General features: G+C 36.6%; 1 protein-coding gene across 1 annotated transcript; it reads left to right on the forward strand.

Annotated features, from left to right (window-relative positions):
* The first annotated feature begins 320 nt into the window (after positions 1–320).
* LOC121418420 (transmembrane emp24 domain-containing protein 10-like) lies at positions 321–6,977 on the forward strand. Its single transcript, XM_041612270.1, has 5 exons — positions 321–570; positions 4,303–4,423; positions 4,853–4,923; positions 5,674–5,800; positions 6,631–6,977. The coding sequence occupies exons 1-5, from the start codon at positions 385–387 to the stop codon at positions 6,750–6,752; spliced, it is 627 nt and encodes a 208-aa protein (XP_041468204.1). The 5' UTR covers positions 321–384; the 3' UTR covers positions 6,753–6,977.
* Positions 6,978–24,032: the final 17,055 nt, after the last annotated feature.

Here is a 24,032-nt window from a genome sequence, read left to right on the forward strand (position 1 = left end):
TTTCAAAGTTGGAAACAATGTGGTGGGGTTAGGGGTTATGATATGGGTCATCAATACATGACACCACCACAACGTCTGACTCATTCATTATTGGCCTGGGGCTGGTGGCTCAACTTGCCCCTATGCTCAACTTACCCCGCCTTCCCCTATAGTATAAGGATAGGGACCCGATCGATTTATTAAGTTTTTATCCCTAAATATTAATTTTCAAGCTCAAAGGATTTTTAAATTCAGATTTTATACCGGATGATTAAAACATTAACAATCGGGAAATTTTGTTGGAACTTTTATTTTGAAAAAAAAATAGGGTCGACTTTTTTTCTGGTGGAATTTTTAACGGACGATCTGCACGATACTCTGTTCTCACTTATTACTGAAACCAAGATGAAGCTCAATTATATTCCTTTCTTGCCTGTGATCTTAAGCCTTTTGGCTATACAAGTTCACGCAATTTCTTTCATGCTAGCTGCTAATGTTAGGAGATGTCTCAAAGATGAAATACATAAAGATGTTCTTGTAACAGGGGATTTTAAACTGTCAGATGCACCGGGACACAAGACAACATTGCAGGCAAGTATCATTAGCGGTACCGAATCAGTCTACCGGGGCACTCACGGGGCGGGTACAGTTGAGACCTCCGCTCGCAGCTCGGCTGCTACTTGGCGGCTGAGCCGAGCGCGCGAGGTGAGCTCAAAATTATTAAGGAAAAATGGGTTCAAATTTTCAGTTCAATATTGAAAACAAAATTGAAGTCTTACCTTGCCATGTTTGCCTCTTTTCTCCATAAAAAAGCATGAATATGATAGAGAATGGAACAATATTACAATACAAGTCGGACAAATGAAAAACAGCTGGCACTTTTTTTGGCAGCCGTCTGTTTTGAGGAGTTTTTCTCTTGTCTTGTCTTTCCATTAATGCCCACAATCTTATATTGATTATAATAACATATGAACATCAAGATTGACTTGACCTGCATTTTACCGGGACCGGCAGGTGCAATACACCGGATGAACACCCTTTGATGAATAGTGTATTTATTGGTTTTAACGTGCATTGGTTAAGACTCTCCTATACAAGGCCAGGGACCAACATTTGTGTCCTTTCCGATGGACAGAGTGTTTTCCAACTGCATTCACACCTGTACTGAATAGAGTGGTGAGGCTCGATAACACAACGCTATAACATTAGAATTTTTGTTAGACGCGTTTTTGCATGAGCGAGACTCTAACCCCTCACGTTGAGATCTACAATCTTATACGAAACATACGCTCTAACCAACTGAGCTACGCTGCCTCTCTTTTAACAATAACATTTTGATTTTTTTCTCCTCGTAGGATTTTTATAACATTGACATTTTAATTTTTTTTATTTCTCCTTGAACACAGCTCGTGATTATGCAGCGGCCATTAGGGGGTTAACAATACAAAATCATTCCAGTGGGGCTCATCGATTTTTGTGTTTATTTCATAAAAATATATAATAAGAACTTGACCAAAAAAAATTATTTAATCTGTTTTGGCCTGAATTTCTGAAATGCATCAAAACAGGGAAAAAATAAACTTAAAAGGACAAAAACCGTGATTTACTTTGGCTGTCGCCCAACTCCCACTTCCTTGATTTGTCCTAACTTAATATATAAACGAGTCCCTGTACAGATCGAGTTAGAACTTCGGTCTTTGTATTTGGTGAGTGGAGCCAACAGAGTTCAGCGGAACAACCAATTTAACAGACACGGGAGCTTTTTGTCTAGGACAAACAGCCTTGACTTAGTCTGGCTTGAGGACTCTGTGATGATATTTAAAAATATTTTTACATATGCCTTTACATCACGGAGCCTTAAAAATGGTCCTTATACATGCTTGAGCGAGACTTGTTAAAGTCTGTTTGTTTCTCTTGATTTTATTCATATATAGGTGAAAACCTTCATACGCCTAATGCGTATGAAGGGGTTGAAAAATATGTTTGTATTAATATGGAAAATGAGAAGTTTCTTACCAGACCGATTTCGTGTAGATCTCTCGATCCATGCGTCAACACCACAAATACAATATGCTAGACCCTTGAACCGCCTCGATATGACATAGCTTCGATGAGCTATGTTACGAAGTGCCGTTTTGAAGAACAACTCATAGATTAAAATTATTATTTATTAAATAATAAAATTAAAATCTTGATTTAAAAAGTTATACAAATAACAATTATTTACAATCAATATTCATAAGTACACTGGCCATTCATACCTGCATGACATATCGGGGTCATATCATGACAAGTTGGGAGTTGCAATTGAAGTTTTATTTTCTAGATTGGCAGCAGCTGTGATCATTGAAATTCAGGGTTGGCGATTTTTTTGATTTTTTTTAAAAAATCAAAAAAATCGGATTTATTTGATTTAAATCAGATTTTTTTTATTTTTTTGATTTTTTTAAAGTTCCTTCGAAAAAAAGGGTAATTATCCCCCCCCCCTTACTCTTACAATGACATCAATATTGATGTTATACATTTCACCCCTAATATTGTTCTTAACCACATATTTTGTAATTAAAATCGAGTAAAAATGGACAATTAAGAATAAATTTGAGGAATCATGTATCTGAACTTAATTCTATCATACATAGGCCTATGAAGGAATATTCCATAGGGAATTCCCAGTGAGTAGAGAAAATTCCCCTCTGGGATTTTTCATTCAAATATTTAAAAAATCCAAGAGAAAAAATCCCTCATCAAAACTGCCAACAAACCCTTTGCCAATTACTAGTATTCTTGTATATTGTAAGAGAAATAATTCAAATCAATGATTTTTTTCAATTAGTCACAGCTTTACAATAGTCAAAGAGAGACTACAACTGTATATGTTTAGGATCTTTTTGATAAAAAGCTCTTCTCTTGCTACAGATATAGATGCAAAACTCTCAGTTTTGGAGAACAATATAGGAGATAGCTTAGTCAAAGGGTGACTATACTACATTCTGTTACTGTGATTTTTTTACATTAATCTACAATTTTTATTCCCATATTCTCTACAAAAAAATCTGTTTGATCCATGAAGTATGAAAAAAAATCTACTTACTTTTAACTTAAAGGATAAAAACTGCTTAAATTACAACATATGTATTACAAAAAGAAGTATTTTATTTTAAATGAGACACAGCTTACAACTGCCAATGATTGTAACTGAAGTACCTGCATCTTAACATTAAAATGCAGTGTTAAATGTTTTGCAAATTGTTGTTATAGAGCTCTTTCCATTATTACATGCAGATACAAAACTTCCATTATTTGTAGCACTGAACATAAAATGGGCTGCAGTGACTTAAAAGGTTTATAAGAGAAAGCTTTTCTCAACAGTCAAATTATGACTGTACTAAATTATGTTAATGTGATTTTTATAATTATGTTATTCAAAACATCAAATGTATGATAAATGTAACAATACGAAATAAGAGGCATGTTAAATATGTTGATTACATGCAGGTATCATTTTTTTATTTTACATGACAGAAGTAGTTATGTGTAGGCGAAGGATCAAAACTGGAAAACTGCCAACAAACCTTTTCTCATTGACTTTTATATATTATATTTTTTTTTACAAACTGCTCTCTGAAAAGTCTTTGGATTATGTGAAAACTTTACGTTAAGAAAGAAATTGACTAATAATAACTGACAAAGAATGTAAAATTTCAGAAGAAAAACTCGACATAATTTACAAAAAATGATTGACAACATACATCTGTAGTTTTTAAGGAATTACCTGATTTTATTAATTTGATTTTAATTTGTTTTAAGTAGATATGAAGACTTTGTTGATCTTTTATTGATATAAAGTTAATTCAAAGTTTTTCAGTTGACTTGAAGAATTAAAACTGCATTGAACAAATACTTTGTCCATGATTTGTACATTTTTCAATGGAAGTGATTTAAATCAATGATTTTTTTTTAAAAATCATGGTGATTTAAATCGCGATTTAAATCACGATTTAAATCAACGTGATTTAAATCCGCCAACGCGGTTGAAATTCTGTGTTAACTTAAACGGCACACTTTTGATTCCATCAACCACTTTTTTTTTATTCAATAATGTAATATTCTTGTTGGAAATCATTTATTTTTCAGATTTTGTTACTTTCAAATGATTATGAAAAATATTAATCAAGCAACAATAAGAAAAGTATCAGACAGTTTCCAATCACCAAAATGTTCAAAAAATTCTCCTCCATTCTTTACTCAAGATGAGGAATATATTTGATGTTTGAATATTCTTATTGATCATTTGTTAACCACACTTTCATTCCTTATTAACAGGTGACAGACTCTAAGGGTCATACATTGTACACAAGAGAAGAAGCAACAGAAGGAAAATTTGCATTCACTACAGACGATTATGACACTTATGAAATTTGTTTCATTACAAAAGTACCTGCAGGTAAGCTTAAACTACATTTGTACATGGCCCGTATTCTGAACTCGGGTCTAAATTAAACCCTGGTTTAAAGTTGTGGTTTAAGTATGGAGAGCCAATTGGGGTACAAATCCTTAACAGTACACATCCAATTTATTAAATCATTTGACACTCTAATTGTTCATAATTGTCTGGGAATGATAACTGAAGGATTTTTCTTCATTATGAAAGCAAAAGGAAACAAAATAATAAACATAAGAAATATACAATATAAAGAGAATTTTTGGAGAAAAATAGACAAATGTAAAAGAAAAATGAAAAATGATTTCCTTTAAAGTAGAGCTGACAAAAAGTAATTATTTGACAAAGGCATTTTTAAATCTACTTTATGCTGCTGCTGTCTGGTGGTCTTTTAAAGATATTATCATGTTCTATGTAACTTTTTTTTCACAGGTATGCGAGCAGGAGAGAGGGAAGTCACTATCGTAGTCAAGCATGGTGTGGAGGCCAAGAGCTACGAAGATGTAAGTGTCGAAAATTTATTTTACCAAATGAAATTCACTAAAGAGATTGGTTAACATTAATTCAACTTAAAAAAAAAACAGATCTGTTGGGTCCTGATTGTATCTGTGATACATTGTAAAACCCTTTAAAAATTGCATCGTCAAATCATAATCTAGTCCTTCAAAAATTGGAAAATATTCATATTACTGGAAACACCCATAAGTTAGTATTTGTTTGAAAAAAAAATCAAATATGATTGTACATGCGGGTAGTAATCATCATAATTCATGATACAGAGTTTACAGACATTTTTATTCAGATATGAATCATGTGATTTTCAGGGGCCATTCTGTAACAGGGTGCTACATAAGCTCTTGTCCAGTTGCTCGGGGCAAGTGTTTTGACCCAAAGACCAAAACTACTTGCCCGAATCGGGTAAGCAAATTCTCACAGTAGAATGACCAAAAGTAGGGTCGATAGGATATGATATTGACACTAATTTTGGTCATATAAAACCCCAAAAATTTCTTTTTTTTCAATGATTTTTTGGGGCAAGTGAAATAGATTTTTGGGCAAGTATATTCCAACTATTTAACCATTTACTTGCCTGACCGGGATAGTGCTTCTAAAAAGTTATGTAACTGTAATCATGTCAATTTCATTCCATTTTTTCCATATAAGGTAATCAGTGTCAAAATTTTCCAGTATTGAATTAAGCAGTGCCATTTGTATTGTAACTGTATTTTCTCAAAATTATAACCATGTTATAGCTAGCCAAGTCCGAGAAGCTAAAACCAATGGAGATTGAACTACGGAGGCTGGAAGATCTGTCAGAAGCTATCGTCAATGACTTTGGATACATGAAGAAGAGAGAGGAAGAGATGAGAGACACAAATGGTAAGTGCTTGATATGAGGCAATCTGGGGAGCATTTCATGGAACAAAACTCAGCGATTTTCATTGACTAATCTGTTCTGAGCCAATCAGATACAAGGATTTCATGTGATGATAACAGTTGTCAGTGAAATCACTGATTATTGGTTTTGTGAAATGCTCATCAGAATTGTTAACACATAGCTGTCAGCTATGTATGATTTGAAGGACAGTGAAACCAAAATGGATGTTGATGCCTTTTGGTTTGTGCTACTACAAACCCTTTAGATTTTATTATGAAAAATACTTTCATTGATGGAATGAGAAAGAAAGGTTTCTTTTATTTACTAAACGCTTTATCATTTAGGAATTGCTTCACATGATGTTCTTGCTATTGCATTTACCATTGTCAGTCATGAAGGAAAGTAGAAGAAGAGATAATGATGTATATTTTTACCAGAGATGATTATCCATTTTTGATGGAACATCAAGTATGCTGACATTACATCAACATGTCTGGCAATAGATCACCCCCCCCCTCTCCGATAAATAAGTTCACTTCTCTCATGTGTTATGTAATGCTGTAAACCAGTAATCATGAGTATTACTGCTTCTTTGGAATATTTTAGTTACATTTTATTTATTAATGTATGAAATATATTATTTAATATTTTTTTGTATTTCAGAATCCACCCCCCCTCCCGAATAATAGGTTTGCTGCTATAATCTATGCCAGTGGTGCATTCTATTGTAAACAGTTATCAATTTTATATAGTGTTACCGTGTTTCAATATTTCAGTCATTATTTATTAGTGTGAATAATATATTTTTTATTTCTCTATGTTTGTGTTACAGAATCTACAAATTCCAGAGTATTATACTTCAGTATTTTCTCAATGGTTTGTCTAATGAGTTTAGCAACATGGCAAGTCTTTTATCTCAGGCGCTACTTCAAATCTAAGAAGCTGATTGAATAGTTTTCTTCATCTATAGTGCCTTTATTTGTTTGTTTCCTTCTTTATCCTTTATTCTAATTTCTTGAAGTTGGGTATGGGTTTAGCCAAAACAACCAAATAATAAATGGTCATTTCTGATACAAAATAAATAAGTTTGTGATTCATAACTTTTAATGGCCATACGTTATTGGGTAAAATTTGAATTAGATATTGCCATTTAACAATGGCAGAGCTGCTAACTAATACAACCAAATAGAAATTGTAATGGATATGTGACTTAGATGTACAAGAGGTCGTCTAAAAAGAATGAATTCAGGGCTGAAAAGAAAAGAAATGAAGGGCAAAAGAGAAACTTCTTAGGATAACATGTAACATTGTATGTAAACATTTATGGAAGCACTGAAGTATGCGCTCACATGTGCTTTAAAGTGATTGAGTTTGAGATGGAGTTCTTTATATTCAGGTATATGTGCTAAAGCAGAAATTTGTAACCTCCCAGGGAGTTTTGGCGGAGGATAACAATAGAGTGACTTAGAGAATGAAATAAGGTTAATTGAGAAAATACCAATTTTGGAGATTTAGATACATATTTGCTCTTCCTAATTCCAAAAGGTTGGCAGCTCTTGTTTTGGAGTTAACGATGTCGTCACACAATCATTCGGACACAATTATTTTGTAAAGATCACAGTATTTTAAAAAGTATAATTTGTGCAATGTGCAATGCATCATGGTTCATAATATTTTTTTCATTGAAAATGGGGCAAATTGTATTTCTGCTTTTGTAGTTAAAAAACTTCTTTGTCACTAAAGGACATACTGTTTCAAAGATGAATTAGTTTTATGTTTTGATGTGCTGAGAGCTCATGGCTTGCTTGAATCCCCCCCCCCCCCCCGTTTCTTTTTCTTCTTTATCACAATTTATTTACATTCCTTCTATATTCTCTTATTTACAGTTTTGTTGTATTTCTGTGAAATTTATTGAGTCCAAGGAACTTTCTTGTGTAAGGTTTCTTCTATAAACCTAAGTTATTTATGAAGAATTAGAGACATGCTTTATCATATGTAGTCTTTCTTTTATGACACAGTCGCACATACGAAACTGATTCCAGGGTCCCGTTACACAAAGGTTAGCGATTGATCATGCGCTTGATTTTCATTGTAGCCAATGGAATCAACCAAGGTTATTAAATTGTTTCCAATGCCAGAACATTGGTCACTTTGGAGTCAGTTTAATTGGTGTAACTGTAGCATTAGGATAGATGTTAAAGCAAATATCTTTGTATATATATCAACTGGTGCATATAGATTTACATATTGTATTTCAATCTCTATCTTCTCTGAGGCCACAATGCTTTATTCTTTTTGTGTAGTGGTAGTAGTATCGTTTCCTTTCCCCCTCTAGAATTAGATTAAACAAACAATGTTTTTCTCACAATTTATATCGTCTATCAGAAGATTGATGCATGGTTGTGGATAAACTTCAGATGAGAGAGAACTGAGATGCTCTTTGTAATTTCTCATGTTCAAGTTTATATGTGTCTACTCTAATATATTTTTTTTCATTGATGAATAAAATTCTAAAAATTTGTTGACTGCATGAAGAATTTTGTAGACTTTTTATGTCGATGGAATGCTACCCCTCTCCATGAGAAAGGAATAAGCGATAATTCAACAACGAACGAAGAAAGGGGTTACTTTTTGGTATTGAAAGTATCCTTGTAGTACATACATGTATTTTTGTGTACATGATCATGAAATTATGGAGTAACATGGCACACAATCGGTGTGAGCAGATTAAAGTAACTTTCACATTGAATAAAAAAAGGAAGAAGAAAAACAAGCAATTGATTGTAGTCTGTAAGCTAGTAACTATTCTGAACTTGAGTTGACTGAAACCTTCTGGGCTAAAATTTTGAAATGCCAGTAATGCAAAATGTGTACTTACATTGTATTTTTTTTAATGCTGTCATGAATAAATGCCATTCTCAAGACAGTTTTTTATGGATTCAATGTGAATTATGACGCCTATAATAAACAACAGATTCATATCGTCAAGGCAAGTCATTGTTCTGAATATGAGCATGAATATTAAAGTGTGGTATTACACAACAAATTAGTTTATTATTAATAATTTGGAAGAACAGATGGAGTCAACATGGATTTGAGAAGTGACGTTCTGCAATATTTTGGTGAAATCTAATTTATTTTGATTAGTGTGTTAGTAGAATGGGATATTCTTGCAGTAAATCTCATCTGTTTACTCTTGAGTATGATACACAGTTGGAAAGAAATCAGGAGAAAAGAGAGAGGAAAAAAAAACCTTGAGAGTTGATTTCTCTCATGATCTGACCTACATTGGATTTTTTTTTACCATTGACTTAAATATTTTTTTTTCTTTAAATTAGTAGTCGATTTAGATCTGGGTAGGTGTTTCACAAAGATGTAAGTGCAACTAAATGCTTACATTCCTCATCAATAAAATTATGCATTATGTAACATGTGTTTGCTTGTAAGCATGTCTTCAAATTAAACTTAACTCTTTCTTAAACACCTGCAGCCTGTTGCGTTAAACTGAGAAAACTCCGGTAAAGACTGAAAACTAAGGTTAGTCTGATTTCTGCCATCAAAAACTCGGGTAAAAAAACCTGAGTTTTCTCAGGTAAAAGTTTTATGCAACTGGCCCCTGGCTCAGTATTGTCTTATTCAAAGTTTGTAGATCTATAATCCTCTACTGTTCATACATTTTCAAAAAACTTTCTCTTTTCATCGAAATATGAATAAATGTAGAATTGAAATAATGTTTCTTGTCAGTTTATTTACATTATGTGATGTAAACTGTCGTTTGTTTGTTGTGTTTCTTTGGGAGGGCTATATTTTCAAAGGAGGCAATTCATAGAATATAGGAGACATGTGAAGGATAAATTTGTCAATTGGCAAACCAGTTGGTCTACTCACCATTTGGTCTAACTGGTATTTAGCTCCTTTACCACTCCAACTCCCAGTTGGGCTCATTCTATTCAGTCCAATCTCCACTTCGTCCAACATCACTTGGTCTATTTGGTAAGATGAACTGTTGTGAACAAAATCGCATTTTACTACGTATACAATAAGTAGGTTAAGTGGAAATTAGATTAACTGAGCATTAGACTAAATTAATGAGAAGTGGGTGTTAGACGTAGTGTAATGTAGACCAAATGGTAATTTGACTAAACTGACGGTAGACCAAATGGGTTTAGCCCTTGTGTTCATCTTTCTGACACATTGACTTGTAGGCCAATTGAATATAACACGATAGGAGTGTTGATGACGGGGTCCACCCGCCAGTCATAAGGACCACTGGTCATAATACCCGCTAGTTATAAGGACCGCTAGTCATAATAGTCATAAGGGTCGCTATTCATAAGGGGCTTTGTTCATAGAGGTCGCAAGTCATAATCAACGATGAGGGTCGCCATTCATAATCAAACAAGAGGGTTGCTAGTCATAATAAAGGAAAAGGGTCGCCAGTCATAAGGAGGAAAAGGGTTCGTTGATCATAAGGGTCGCCATTCATAATAGTGGATGAGGGTCGCCAGTCATAATAGTAGAAGGGGTTCCCCAGTCATAATGGTAGATGAGGGTCGCTATTCATAATAGTAGAAAGGGTTCGCCAGTCATAATAATGGATGAGGGTCGCCAGTCATAATATTAGAAGGGGTTCGCCAGTCATAATGGTAGATGAGGGTCGCTAGTCATAATAGCAGATGGGGTTCGCCAGTCATAATAATGGATGAGGGTCGCCAGTCATAATATTAGAAGGGGTTCGCCAGTCATAATAGTGGATGAGGGTCGCTATTCATAATAGTAGAAAGGGTTCGCCAGTCATAATAATGGATGAGGGTCGCCAGTCATAATAGTAGAAGGGGTTTGCCAGTCATAATGGTAGATGAGGGTCGCTATTCATAAGAGTAGAGAGGGTTCGCCAGTCATAATAATGGATGAGGGTCGCCAGTCATAATAATGGATGAGGGTCGCCAGTCATAATAGTAGAAGGGGTTCGCCAGTCATAATGGTAGATGAGGGTCGCTAGTCATAATAGTAGAAAGGGTTCGCCAGTCATAATAATGGATGAGGGTCGCCAGTCATAATATTAGAAGGGGTTCGCCAGTCATAATGGTAGATGAGGGTCGCTAGTCATAATAATGGATGAGGGTCGCCAGTCATAATATTAGAAGGGGTTCGCCAGTCATAATGGTAGATGAGGGTCGCTAGTCATAATAATGGATGAGGGTCGCCAGTCATAATATTAGAAGGGGTTCGCCAGTCATAATAATGGATGAGGGTCGCTATTCATAATAGTAGAAAGGGTTCGCCAGTCATAATAATGGAAGAGGGTCGCCAGTCATAATAATGGATGAGGGTCGCCAGTCATAATAGTAGATGGGGTTCGCCAGTCATAATAGTGGATGAGGGTCGCTATTCATAATAGTAGAAAGGGTTCGCCAGTCATAATAATGGATGAGGGTCGCCAGTCATAATAGTGGATGAGGGTCGCCAGTCATAATAATGGATGAGGGTCGCTATTCATAATAGTAGAAAGGGTTCGCCAGTCATAATAATGGATGAGGGTCGCCAGTCATAATATTAGAAGGGGTTCGCCAGTCATAATAGTAGAAAGGGTTCGCCAGTCATAATAATGGATGAGGGTCGCCAGTCATAATAGTGGATGAGGGTCGCTAGTCATAATAATGGATGAGGGTCGCTATTCATAATAGTAGAAAGGGTTCGCCAGTCATAATAATGGATGAGGGTCGCCAGTCATAATAGTGGATGAGGGTCGCCAGTCATAATAATGGATGAGGGTCGCTAGTCATAATAGTAGATGGGGTTCGCCAGTCATAATAATGGATGAGGGTCGCCAGTCATAATAGTGGATGAGGGTCGCTATTCATAATAGTAGAAAGGGTTCGCCAGTCATAATAATGGATGAGGGTCGCCAGTCATAATAGTGGATGAGGGTCGCTATTCATAATAGTAGAAAGGGTTCGCCAGTCATAATAATGGATGAGGGTCGCCAGTCATAATAGTGGATGAGGGTCGCCAGTCATAATAATGGATGAGGGTCGCTATTCATAATATTAGAAGGGGTTCGCCAGTCATAATGGTAGATGAGGGTCGCTAGTCATAATAGTAGATGGGGTTCGCCAGTCATAATAATGGATGAGGGTCGCCAGTCATAATAATGGATGAGGGTCGCTATTCATAATAGTAGAAAGGGTTCGCCAGTCATAATAATGGATGAGGGACGCCAGTCATAATAATGGATGAGGGTCGCCAGTCATAATAGTAGAAGGGGTTCGCCAGTCAAAATGGTAGATGAGGGTCGCTATTCATAAAAGTAGAAAGGGGTTCGCCAGTCATAATAATGGATGAGGGTCGGCAGTCATAATAGTAGATGGGGTTCGCCAGTCATAATAGTAGATGGGGTTCGCCAGTCATAATAGTGGATGAGGGTCGCCAGTCATAATAATGGATGAGGGTCGCTAATCATAATAGTAGAAAGGGTTCGCCAGTCATAATAATGGATGAGGGTCGCCAGTCATAATAGTGGATGAGGGTCGCTATTCATAATAGTAGAAAGGGTTCGCCAGTCATAATAATGGATGAGGGTCGCCAGTCATAATAGTGGATGAGGGTCGCCAGTCATAATAATGGATGAGGGTCGCTATTCATAATATTAGAAGGGGTTCGCCAGTCATAATGGTAGATGAGGGTCGCTAGTCATAATAGTAGATGGGGTTCGCCAGTCATAATAATGGATGAGGGTCGCCAGTCATAATAATGGATGAGGGTCGCTATTCATAATAGTAGAAAGGGTTCGCCAGTCATAATAATGGATGAGGGTCGCCAGTCATAATAATGGATGAGGGTCGCCAGTCATAATAGTAGAAGGGGTTCGCCAGTCATAATGGTAGATGAGGGTCGCTAGTCATAATAGTAGAAAGGGTTTGCCAGTCATAATAATGGATGAGGGTCGCCAGTCATAATATTAGAAGGGGTTCGCCAGTCATAATGGTAGATGAGGGTCGCTAGTCATAATAATGGATGAGGGTCGCCAGTCATAATATTAGAAGGGGTTCGCCAGTCATAATGGTAGATGAGGGTCGCTAGTCATAATAATGGATGAGGGTCGCCAGTCATAATATTAGAAGGGTTCGCCAGTCATAATAATGGATGAGGGTCGCTATTCATAATAGTAGAAAGGGTTCGCCAGTCATAATAATGGAAGAGGGTCGCCAGTCATAATAATGGATGAGGGTCGCCAGTCATAATAGTAGATGGGGTTCGCCAGTCATAATAGTGGATGAGGGTCGCTATTCATAATAGTAGAAAGGGTTCGCCAGTCATAATAATGGATGAGGGTCGCCAGTCATAATAGTGGATGAGGGTCGCCAGTCATAATAATGGATGAGGGTCGCTATTCATAATAGTAGAAAGGGTTCGCCAGTCATAATAATGGATGAGGGTCGCCAGTCATAATAATGGATGAGGGTCGCCAGTCATAATAGTGGATGAGGGTCGCTATTCATAATAGTAGAAAGGGTTTGCCAGTCATAATAATGGATGAGGGTCGCCAGTCATAATATTAGAAGGGGTTCGCCAGTCATAATAGTAGAAAGGGTTCGCCAGTCATAATAATGGATGAGGGTCGCCAGTCATAATAGTGGATGAGGGTCGCTAGTCATAATAATGGATGAGGGTCGCTATTCATAATAGTAGAAAGGGTTCGCCAGTCATAATAATGGATGAGGGTCGCCAGTCATAATAGTGGATGAGGGTCGCCAGTCATAATAATGGATGAGGGTCGCTAGTCATAATAGTAGATGGGGTTCGCCAGTCATAATAATGGATGAGGGTCGCCAGTCATAATAGTGGATGAGGGTCGCTATTCATAATAGTAGAAAGGGTTCGCCAGTCATAATAATGGATGAGGGTCGCCAGTCATAATAGTGGATGAGGGTCGCCAGTCATAATAATGGATGAGGGTCGCTATTCATAATATTAGAAGGGGTTCGCCAGTCATAATGGTAGATGAGGGTCGCTAGTCATAATAGTAGATGGGGTTCGCCAGTCATAATAATGGATGAGGGTCGCCAGTCATAATAGTGGATGAGGGTCGCTATTCATAATAGTAGAAAGGGTTCGCCAGTCATAATAATGGATGAGGGACGCCAGTCATAATAATGGATGAGGGTCGCCAGTCATAATAGTAGAAGGGGTTCGCCAGTCAAAATGGTAGATGAGGGTCGCTATTCATAAAAGTAGAAAGGGGTTCGCCAGTCATAATAATGGATGAGGGTCGGCAGTCATAATAGTAGATGGGGTTCGCCAGTCATAATAGTAGATGGGGTTCGCCAGTCATAATAGTGGATGAGGGTCGCCAGTCATAATAATGGATGAGGGTCGCTAATCATAATAGTAGAAAGGGTTCGCCAGTCATAATAATGGATTAAGGTCGCCAGTCATAATAATGGATGAGGGTCGCCAGTCATAATAGTGGATGAGGGTCGCTATTCATAATAGTAGAAAGGGTTCGCCAGTCATAATAATGGAAGAGGGTCGCCAGTCATAATAATGGATGAGGGTCGCCAGTCATAATAGTAGATGGGGTTCGCCAGTCATAATAGTGGATGAGGGTCGCTATTCATAATAGTAGAAAGGGTTCGCCAGTCATAATAATGGATGAGGGTCGCCAGTCATAATAGTGGATGAGGGTCGCTAGTCATAATAATGGATGAGGGTCGCTATTCATAATAGTAGAAAGGGTTCGCCAGTCATAATAATGGATGAGGGTCGCCAGTCATAATAGTGGATGAGGGTCGCCAGTCATAATAGTGGATGAGGGTCGCCAGTCATAATAATGGATGAGGGTCGCTATTCATAATATTAGAAGGGGTTCGCCAGTCATAATGGTAGATGAGGGTCGCTAGTCATAATAGTAGATGGGGTTCGCCAGTCATAATAATGGATGAGGGTCGCCAGTCATAATAGTGGATGAGGGTCGCTATTCATAATAGTAGAAAGGGTTCGCCAGTCATAATAATGGATGAGGGACGCCAGTCATAATAATGGATGAGGGTCGCCAGTCATAATAGTAGAAGGGGTTCGCCAGTCAAAATGGTAGATGAGGGTCGCTATTCATAAAAGTAGAAAGGGTTCGCCAGTCATAATAATGGAAGAGGGTCGCTATTCATAATAGTAGAAAGGGTTCGCCAGTCATAATAATGGAAGAGGGTCGCCAGTCATAATAATGGATGAGGGTCGCCAGTCATAATAGTAGATGGGGTTCGCCAGTCATAATAGTGGATGAGGGTCGCTATTCATAATAGTAGAAAGGGTTCGCCAGTCATAATAATGGAAGAGGGTCGCCAGTCATAATAATGGATGAGGGTCGCTATTCATAATAGTAGAAAGGGTTCGCCAGTCATAATAATGGAAGAGGGTCGCCAGTCATAATAATGGATGAGGGTCGCCAGTCATAATAGTAGATGGGGTTCGCCAGTCATAATAGTGGATGAGGGTCGCTATTCATAATAGTAGAAAGGGTTCGCCAGTCATAATAATGGATGAGGGTCGCCAGTCATAATAATGGATGAGGGTCGCCAGTCATAATAGTGGATGAGGGTCGCTAGTCATAATAATGGATGAGGGTCGCTATTCATAATAGTAGAAAGGGTTCGCCAGTCATAATAATGGATGAGGGTCGCCAGTCATAATAGTGGATGAGGGTCGCCAGTCATAATAATGGATGAGGGTCGCTATTCATAATAGTAGAAAGGGTTCGCCAGTCATAATAATGGATGAGGGTCGCCAGTCATAATAATGGATGAGGGTCGCCAGTCATAATAGTAGAAGGGGTTCGCCAGTCATAATGGTAGATGAGGGTCGCTATTCATAATAGTAGAAAGGGTTCGCCAGTCATAATAATGGATGAGGGTCGGCAGTCATAATATTAGAAGGGGTTCGCCAGTCATAATGGTAGATGAGGGTCGCTAGTCATAATAGTAGATGGGGTTCGCCAGTCATAATAATGGATGAGGGTCGCCAGTCATAATAATGGATGAAGGTCGCCAGTCATAATAGTAGAAGGGGTTCGCCAGTCATAATGGTAGATGAGGGTCGCTAGTCATAATAGTAGATGGGGTTCGCCAGTCATAATAATGGATGAGGATCTCCAGTCATAATAGTACATTGTAAAAAATGAGGTGCTAATTTAGCGCTTACAGTGCTTGTATAGTGACTGCACTGGGAGTGTTGATTTTCTTGTTTAAATGTGAACTAGAAAATCAGCACTACTAGTGCAGTCACTATACAAGCACTGTAAGTGCTGAATTAGCAATTACAGTGTAGTAGGGGTTTGCTAGTCATAATAGTAGATGAGGGTCGCTAGTCTTATTAGTAGAAGAGGGTCGCTAGCCATGATAGTGGAAGTGGTTTGCCTGTTAGTAGAAGGGAACTTTGCTACATAATAGCTGAGGTGGGCGCAAAGCGTGAGAACACAAAAACGGTGATTTTCAAGCCTTATATGTATTATGTTGTAGTTCAAAAAAGGTATTTAATTTCGAATAAGAGCACATTTTTATTTTGAAAAATGGGATTTTTTTTAAATCATAACCAGCAGGAGCTATTAAAAATGACACCCTTTAAAAAGATAAATTATCTAATGTTATTGACATTACTTTTGTGACCATCCTGAAATGTTTTATGTTGGACTTCAAGAACAGTATTTAGTTTTGAAAAAAGAGCACATTTCATTTTGCCAAAAGGCTTTTTACTTTTGAAAAAGGGCATTTTTTTTTACCTACGGCGATTTTTTTTCATCATAACCAGCAGAAGTTGTTAGAAATGACACCCTCCCCTAAAAAATTAAATTATCTTTAGGCGAAAAGGTGTAGATTGTGAATAATTCCAATAACAAGGAAATCTTCTTTGAATATATGCATTTAAGATAGTGTTGACCTAAACCTGTACGACAGTATTTTCTAAAAGCCCTTTTTTCAATAGAGGTTTTTTTTTTTTTTACAGAAAAATGTCTTTTCTATCTATATTATATTTTTTTTAGTTGATGTTGAATATGATATGAGCATGAAATTATTCCTTCATATTATACATTTCATTTTTTGAAAAGGAAAAAAAAAACAAATATTAATTGTTTACAGGACACTCATTTTGTAAAGGATTTGGAAGAAAACATATTAAAGGAGTGAGAGGAAGGTTTTTTTCTCATATAAATCATCTAATGCAATGCTATATTATTTGATAAAAATATATAACTTGTTATTAAGAGAGTAAAATGCGATACTGATGGAAACTATGTTGCTTATTTCATTGATATCATTGTATGGGCAAAATGACCCTAAATTTTTTAGATGTATAGAAAATATCTTATTGGACTATGATGATCCTCATAAAATCCTATGTGGTGATTGGAACCTGGTCCAAAGTTTTGAGTCAGTGAGTTAATTTAGTTGATCCATGGCGTCAGTTAAATCCAAATTCAAAATGTTATACTTGGAGACAGTCCACACCATTGAAGCAAAGTAGAAAACATTATTTTTTGATATCTGCAGATATTATTTCTTTGGTTAGAAAATGTGATATTGATTTAGGATATCGTACCGATCACACAATGATCAGTTTAGAGATTGTGTTAGATAAATGTTTTTACAGTATCTTGATATTGATTGTCTTCATGGTAAAGCTTTTGAAACTGTTAGAAAAGAGAAACTCAGATTTATTATTGAATATCAGTTGTTTTGTTTATACACTGTTCATAGGCGGATCTAGGGGGCCCGAGGGGCCCATCCCCCCCCCCCATTGGCGGAGCAAAAAAAAAGTAAAAGGGGGAAGAAAGAAAGAAAGAAAGAAAAAGAAGGGAAAAGAGAGGAGAAAAAAGGGGAAACACAAGAAGAGGAAGACGAGTGAATAAAATAAGATGAGGGGAAGCCTAGGAAAATGATTTTTAAAATCCTTAATGTCACTATAAAAAAATCGCTTGCGCTTCGCGCTCGCATTGCATGTTAGTTGATTTACATATCAATATGGAGATTGAAATATCAAAATTTGAAGTCAACATAGAAAACATATTTCAGCTCAGAAATCGTACTTTCATTATTTTGTTTGATTTACAAATTGATTTTTAAAAAGTGCTCTGCAAAACTTTTTGTTTTATGGTCTGAATTTTTAAAAATTTCGGCTCGCGATTCGCGCTCGCATTGATTGTTGAAAATCTATCAACTCACGCATCTTCTTCATAAATCATAAATACAAAAGTGCTTTAAATGTACATTTTTCAGGCCATAATATTAATAGATTTCACGTTCTCACATTAGGCTTATTAGGTTAATAAATAAGATATTAATTTAAGAATCAAATTGTCCCTTTTTTCAGGATGCAATATCGACAAGTTTTATCTTGCGCTTAGGAAGAGAAATAAGAAGATATAGTCATAATTTTCATATGATGACATAATGCTCTTGGAATGTCCTGGTCCTATGTCAAAACTCAAAGTAATAATAATGAAACTTTTGAATGAAATTAAAATAATGAAACTCTTTTTTTTAATGTCATCCATACCCACCTCACAATTTTTCCTACAAAGTGCTTGAAATACAGAGCTTAAATTGACCCTTTTCAGATCGGAATATCAAATGTTTTAAGCTCCCGCTTCGCGCTCACTTTATCGATTTTAACGATGAAAAAAGGAATTTAGAATGCCCATTCAGATTCTAGGTCTAAATCTGAAACACGCGCGCGTTTATTCAGATACGCAGCTTGTTCTCTGTATAAATCATTATCCAGTTTTAATCCCGGGTTTTAATCCGCAATATAAAAATAAATGTGCTCGGGCTTTGCGCTCGCAATATCAATGTAGAAAGATATCAAATTACTCATCCTTTTCACGATTTACAAAACATGAATGGAGTGTCCCGTTTTTAGGTGTAAACAGCGGCGTAACAGGGGTCGGTGGCCAAGGGGGGAGGGGGGGGGGCAAGTGCCAAAAATTTCCCGGTCATATCATGGTATAAACAGGCGCAATGGTGTAATTAGGCGACGATTTCGAAAGGGCAAGACATTGTGTATCAGGCAGAATTTATCTTTTAAAAAAAAGTTGCGAGAGAGCGATGCGAGCGAGCAAAAATTTTGACATTTTTAATACAAAAATCCAATTTTGTGATAGATTTTGACATGATATCCAGAGAATATATTTCACTCTTTTCTCTTTCCATCCCTTTTTTGTGATCTGTACGCCACTGTTAACAGGATTATTTGCGGCAGTAGCGTGCAGAGTAAACAAAACAAAAATCAAGGGGCGCAGTATGGCGCATGTGCTAAAAAGCTGGTTAATATAAGTCCCGAGCGAGCGAAGCGAGAAAAAAATCACCTTTTCATGAGAATCTAACTTTGAGATATGTTTTTTTACATGGTAAAACTTTTGGGGACCATGGCCCAACCCTTCCATACTCATATACGGCAGTGCTATGCGGTTGGGGTCTGGGGCGGAGCCCCCGGAACTTCTGGATCTCAAAGCCATTTAAACCTCGCAGATTGCCGCTATTTAATCAAATTGCGGGTATATACAGAATATAGCTTTTACACAACACATTTATTCAACTCAGTTGAACCAGATATTTTGAGAGGGGGCAAAACATAGCAATGTGGGGGGGGGGAGTCGCCAGCGAGCAAAGCGAGCTGGAAAAAAATTGCCTATTGAAATTAAATTCTAATTATGTGATAGATTTCTCCATTATATTCAGCAAATAACATATTTCATTATACGTTGTCTCCCATAAATTCTTTTATTTCCTCTTGGGTGTTGAACCAAGACCCCCCGCCTGTACACCAGTGATTGAACGTAAAGCTTAATGTAGGAAGGGTCCCTAAGGGGGAGGGGGCGTAATAGAGCCATTTGAAGGTCATAGATGAAGAGCCCCTACTGCTTGGGGTCTGGGGCAAAGCCCCGGTAGCTTTTTTTGCATAAAATTTAGCAAGCTAATATCACAATGTTGTATGCAGTTCCTCTTTCTTCCCGCTCTCTATTTTCTATCCTCGTCAGCCCGGTCGTGTTATTAAGTTTTTATTTCTTGTCCCTTTTCTTTGTTTTCCAATTTAGCTTTGGACTAATTCCATTCTGCCTTGCCTTCATTTCCCGTTATTGTTTGCCATCTTTTAATTTATTTCCCATCATGCTATTGCACTATATAGGTCTATTTCAGAATGATTTGTTCTTTCTCAAATGTTTTTCTTTCGTTCTTCTTCCCGCTTTCCTTCCTTTTCTATTTCAAAAAATATATTTTTCCTTGTTTTCTTTCCACTTTTCCCTTTCTCTTTCCTTTTCCTCCTTTCCTTTCTCTCTTTCCTTCCCTTTCCCTTTCTTTCTCCATCCCTTTTATTTTTCCCGTTTTTTTATTTTCCCGGTGAAATCCGCCGGGGGGCAGCTTGCCCCCTGCCCCCCCCCGCCTGTTACGCCACTGGTGTAAATCTCGAATTTTTCCGCTCGCACTTCGCGCTCGCATCAATTGTTTAGTTACATACTTATCCTTTTTACGATGACAAAAAGTGCTCAGAATTTCGTTTTTCAGGTAGAAATGTCAAAATTTTTAGCTCGCGCTTCGCGCTCGCATTATTTGATTATTGAAATATATAACGTTCTTAGGCTAACTGCAAGCAGCCGTTAACAGATCATTTTTCATTACATCAAAACGTATATATCAAAAATTTCTGCTCGCGCTTTGCGCTCGCTATATTAAAGGTCAAGTCCACCTCAGAAAAATGTTGATTTGAATCAATAGAGAAAAATCAGACAAGCACAATGATGAAAAATTCATCAAAATCGGATGTAAAATAAATAAGTTATGACATTTCAAAGTTTCGCTTATTTTCAACAAAATAGTTATATAAACGAGCCAGTTGCATCCAAATGAGAGAGTCGATGATGTCACTCACTCACTATTTCTTTTGTTTTTTATCTTTTGAATTATACAATATTTCAATTTTTTCGAATTTGACGATTAGGACCTCCTTGCGTGAAGCACAAAATGTTAAAATAATGGAATTCCACGTGTTCAGGGAGGAATGAAACTTCATTTCACAGACAATGACGTGAAAATAAAAATATTTCATATTTCATTTAACAAAATACAAAAGAAATAGTGAGTGAGTGATGTCATCAACTCTCTCATTTGGATTTACATTTCTCGTTCATATAACTATTTTGTTGAAAATTTAAGCGAAACTTTAAAATGCCCTAACTTTCTTAATTTACATCCGATTTTTATGAAATTTTCAGTGTTATGCTTGTTGAATTTTTCTCTTTTTATCCAAATCAAGTTTTTGTTGGGGTGGACTTGTCCTTTAAAGGAAACTAAAACCCAAGAAGAGAGGCAATTTTACTTGAATGAGTAAAATATGAAAGGATCAATTTTAAAAAAGTATCATCAAAATCGGTTATGAAATAAGCAAGTTATGGGAGTTTGAAAACTATTGTTGTACTTTCTATGGGCATCCTCAAATTGGCAAACGTGCTTCAATATGGCTGATTTTGTGAACAACTCTCCATTTGTTTTGTACACAAATTTTCAGATTTTCCTCATTATCTTTCAAGTTGCATCTTGCCTCCTTCTGAGCACAACATATGTCATGGGAAAATATAATCCACACCATATATGTCAAGATCAGGAGGTGATAATGTGAAATATGTAAAATAAAGGGGAAAATCTGAAAATATGTGTACAAAACAAATGGAGAGTTGTCCACAAAATCAGCCATTCAGTCATTTTTGCTCGCGCTTCACGTTTGTAGTAGTTATTCATTTGCATGCACATCTTTTTCAGAAAAAATACAAAAGATTCCCCAAAAAATTAGCTCGCGCTTCGCGCTCACATTATATAAATAAAGATATGATATTGTCTATAAATGTTTATTCATAGGAATAAAGCTAAGAAGTGAGTATTAGGATTACCCCTTCAAAGAAACCAAAAATCATCTTCGAGTGGCCGATCGGGGAAAATATGTCTGAAAAAATTCCGCCCCCCCCTATTGGCGAAGGCTAGATCCGCCCCTGCTGTTGATGGAGTTGAGAGCAGCGACTATATTGTATGTAATAAGAGAGAAGAGAAAAGAAGAAAGTGTAGAAAAAACCTCGAAATTGAAATACTTAACAAAGACAAACTTCTAGACCAAAATATAAATACTGGAGAAAATTTACAAAAAATTAGGCTACTTAGGAAATAATTAGAACAATTTAGATAAGACTTCAAATAATGCAATATGGAGAAAAACCGTCTAAATATTTTTTATCTTGAAAAGCAGAGGATAGCAGAAATAAACATTTGTTGAATTGATTCATGATAATGGTACAGTATTGCAAAACAAACAGACATTTTAAGAGAAATTGGCTCATATAATGAGCAGTTATATAAATATCATGCAAATAGTGATGCTGAAGAACTTTTTTTTTATCTTATTAGAGAAGAGAGTTTCCATAGTCTTACAGAGGAAGACGATTCTTCTTAAGGAGAAATATCTTACAGTGAAGTTGATTTTGCATAAAAAAAAAATATGAAAAGTAATAAGCCTCCTGGACGAGACGGATTTACAACTGATTTTTTTTAAGCATTCTTTCAGGACTTAGGTATATTCTTGGTACGAAGTATAAAATTTGCTTATATTTCTGGAAAATTATCAATCTCACAAACAATAATGGCTTGATAACATTAATTCCTTAAGGTGACAAAGTAAGACATTTCATCAAAAATTGGAAATCAATTTCATTGTTGAATGTTGTTTATAAACTGTTGTAAAGTTGTATTGTTCACAGACTTTAAAAAGTATTACCATATAATTATTCATGTGAATCAATCAGGATTCTTGTCTGGACGATTTATTGGTGAAAATAGGAAAATTTTGTATGATTTAATTGTGTATACGGAGAAGAAACATATTCCTGATTTCTGATTTTTCATGATTTTTTGTTTAAAACGCTTTCCATTTTTAAATTTGGCAAATCTTTCATGACATGAATAAAAATACTTTATCAAAATGCATATTCTAGTGTTATAGTCATTGGGCAAATGACATTAAGATTCGTTTTTGCTATGCTCTAAAATTCTTGGGTTGTTAATTCGAAATTCACACTCTGTCAAATGAATTTATGTTGGCTTAAAAGAATACAAAGTTCTTTAATATGCGGATGACACAGTTTTATTTCTCGATGGTACAGCTGCCAGTTTCTGTAATGTACTAAATATTTTGGATTCATTTGCTAAATGTAGTGGGTTGAAGGTCAATACGCAAAATCTACCATCTACCTCAGCTACCATTATGACAATCGACCCATCTACTATTATGACTGGCGAACCCTTTCTTCTATTATGACTGCATGCGACCCTCATCCATTATTATGACTGGCGAACCCTTTCTACTATTATGAATAGCGACCCTCATATACCATTATGACTGGCGAACCCTTTCTACTATTATGAATAGCGACCCTCATCTACCATTATGACTGGCGAACCCCTTCTACTTTTAAAACTGGCGAACTCCTTTAAGTATTATGACTGGCGACCCTCATCCATTATTATGAATAGCGACCCTCATCCAGTATTATGACTGGCGAACCCCATCTACTATTATGACTAGCGACCCTCATCTATTATTATGACTGGCGAACCCCTTTTAGTATTATGACTGGCGATCCTCATCCATTATTATGACTGGCGAACCCTTTCTCCTATTATGACTGGCGACCCTCATCCATTATTATGACTGGCGAACCCTTTCTCCTATTATGACTGGCGACCCTCATCCATTATTATGACTGGCGAACCCTTTCTCCTATTATGACTGGCGACCCTCATTCATTATTATGACTGGCGAACCTTTTCTACTATTATGACTGGCGACCCTCATTCATTATTATGACTGGCGAACCCTTTCTACTATTATGACTAGCGACCCTCATCTACCATTATGACTGGCGAACCCTTTCTACTATTATGAATAGCGACCCTCATCCATTATTGTGACTGGCGAACCCCTTCTACCATTATGACTGGCGACCCTCATCCATTGTTATGACTGGCGACCCTCATCCATTATTATGACTGGCGAACCCCTTCTACTATTATGACTGGCGACCCTCATCTATCATTATGACTGGCGAACCCCTTCTACTATTATGACTGGCGACCCTCATCCATTATTATGACTGGCGAACCCCTGCTACTATTATGAATAGCGACCCTCATCCACTATTAT

Source organism: Lytechinus variegatus, chromosome 7 (assembly GCF_018143015.1).
Source record: "Lytechinus variegatus isolate NC3 chromosome 7, Lvar_3.0, whole genome shotgun sequence".
Taxonomy (NCBI): Eukaryota; Metazoa; Echinodermata; class Echinoidea; order Temnopleuroida; family Toxopneustidae; genus Lytechinus; species Lytechinus variegatus.

Coding starts and splice junctions, on each gene's coding strand:
- LOC121418420 (XM_041612270.1), top strand. CDS start 385: ATGAAGCTCAATTATATTCCTTTCTTGCCTGTGATCTTAAGCCTTTTG. Junction 4,424..4,852: donor CATTACAAAAGTACCTGCAG/GTAAGCTTAAAC, acceptor TTTTTTTCACAG/GTATGCGAGCAGGAGAGAGG. Junction 5,801..6,630: donor AGAGATGAGAGACACAAATG/GTAAGTGCTTGA, acceptor TTTGTGTTACAG/AATCTACAAATTCCAGAGTA.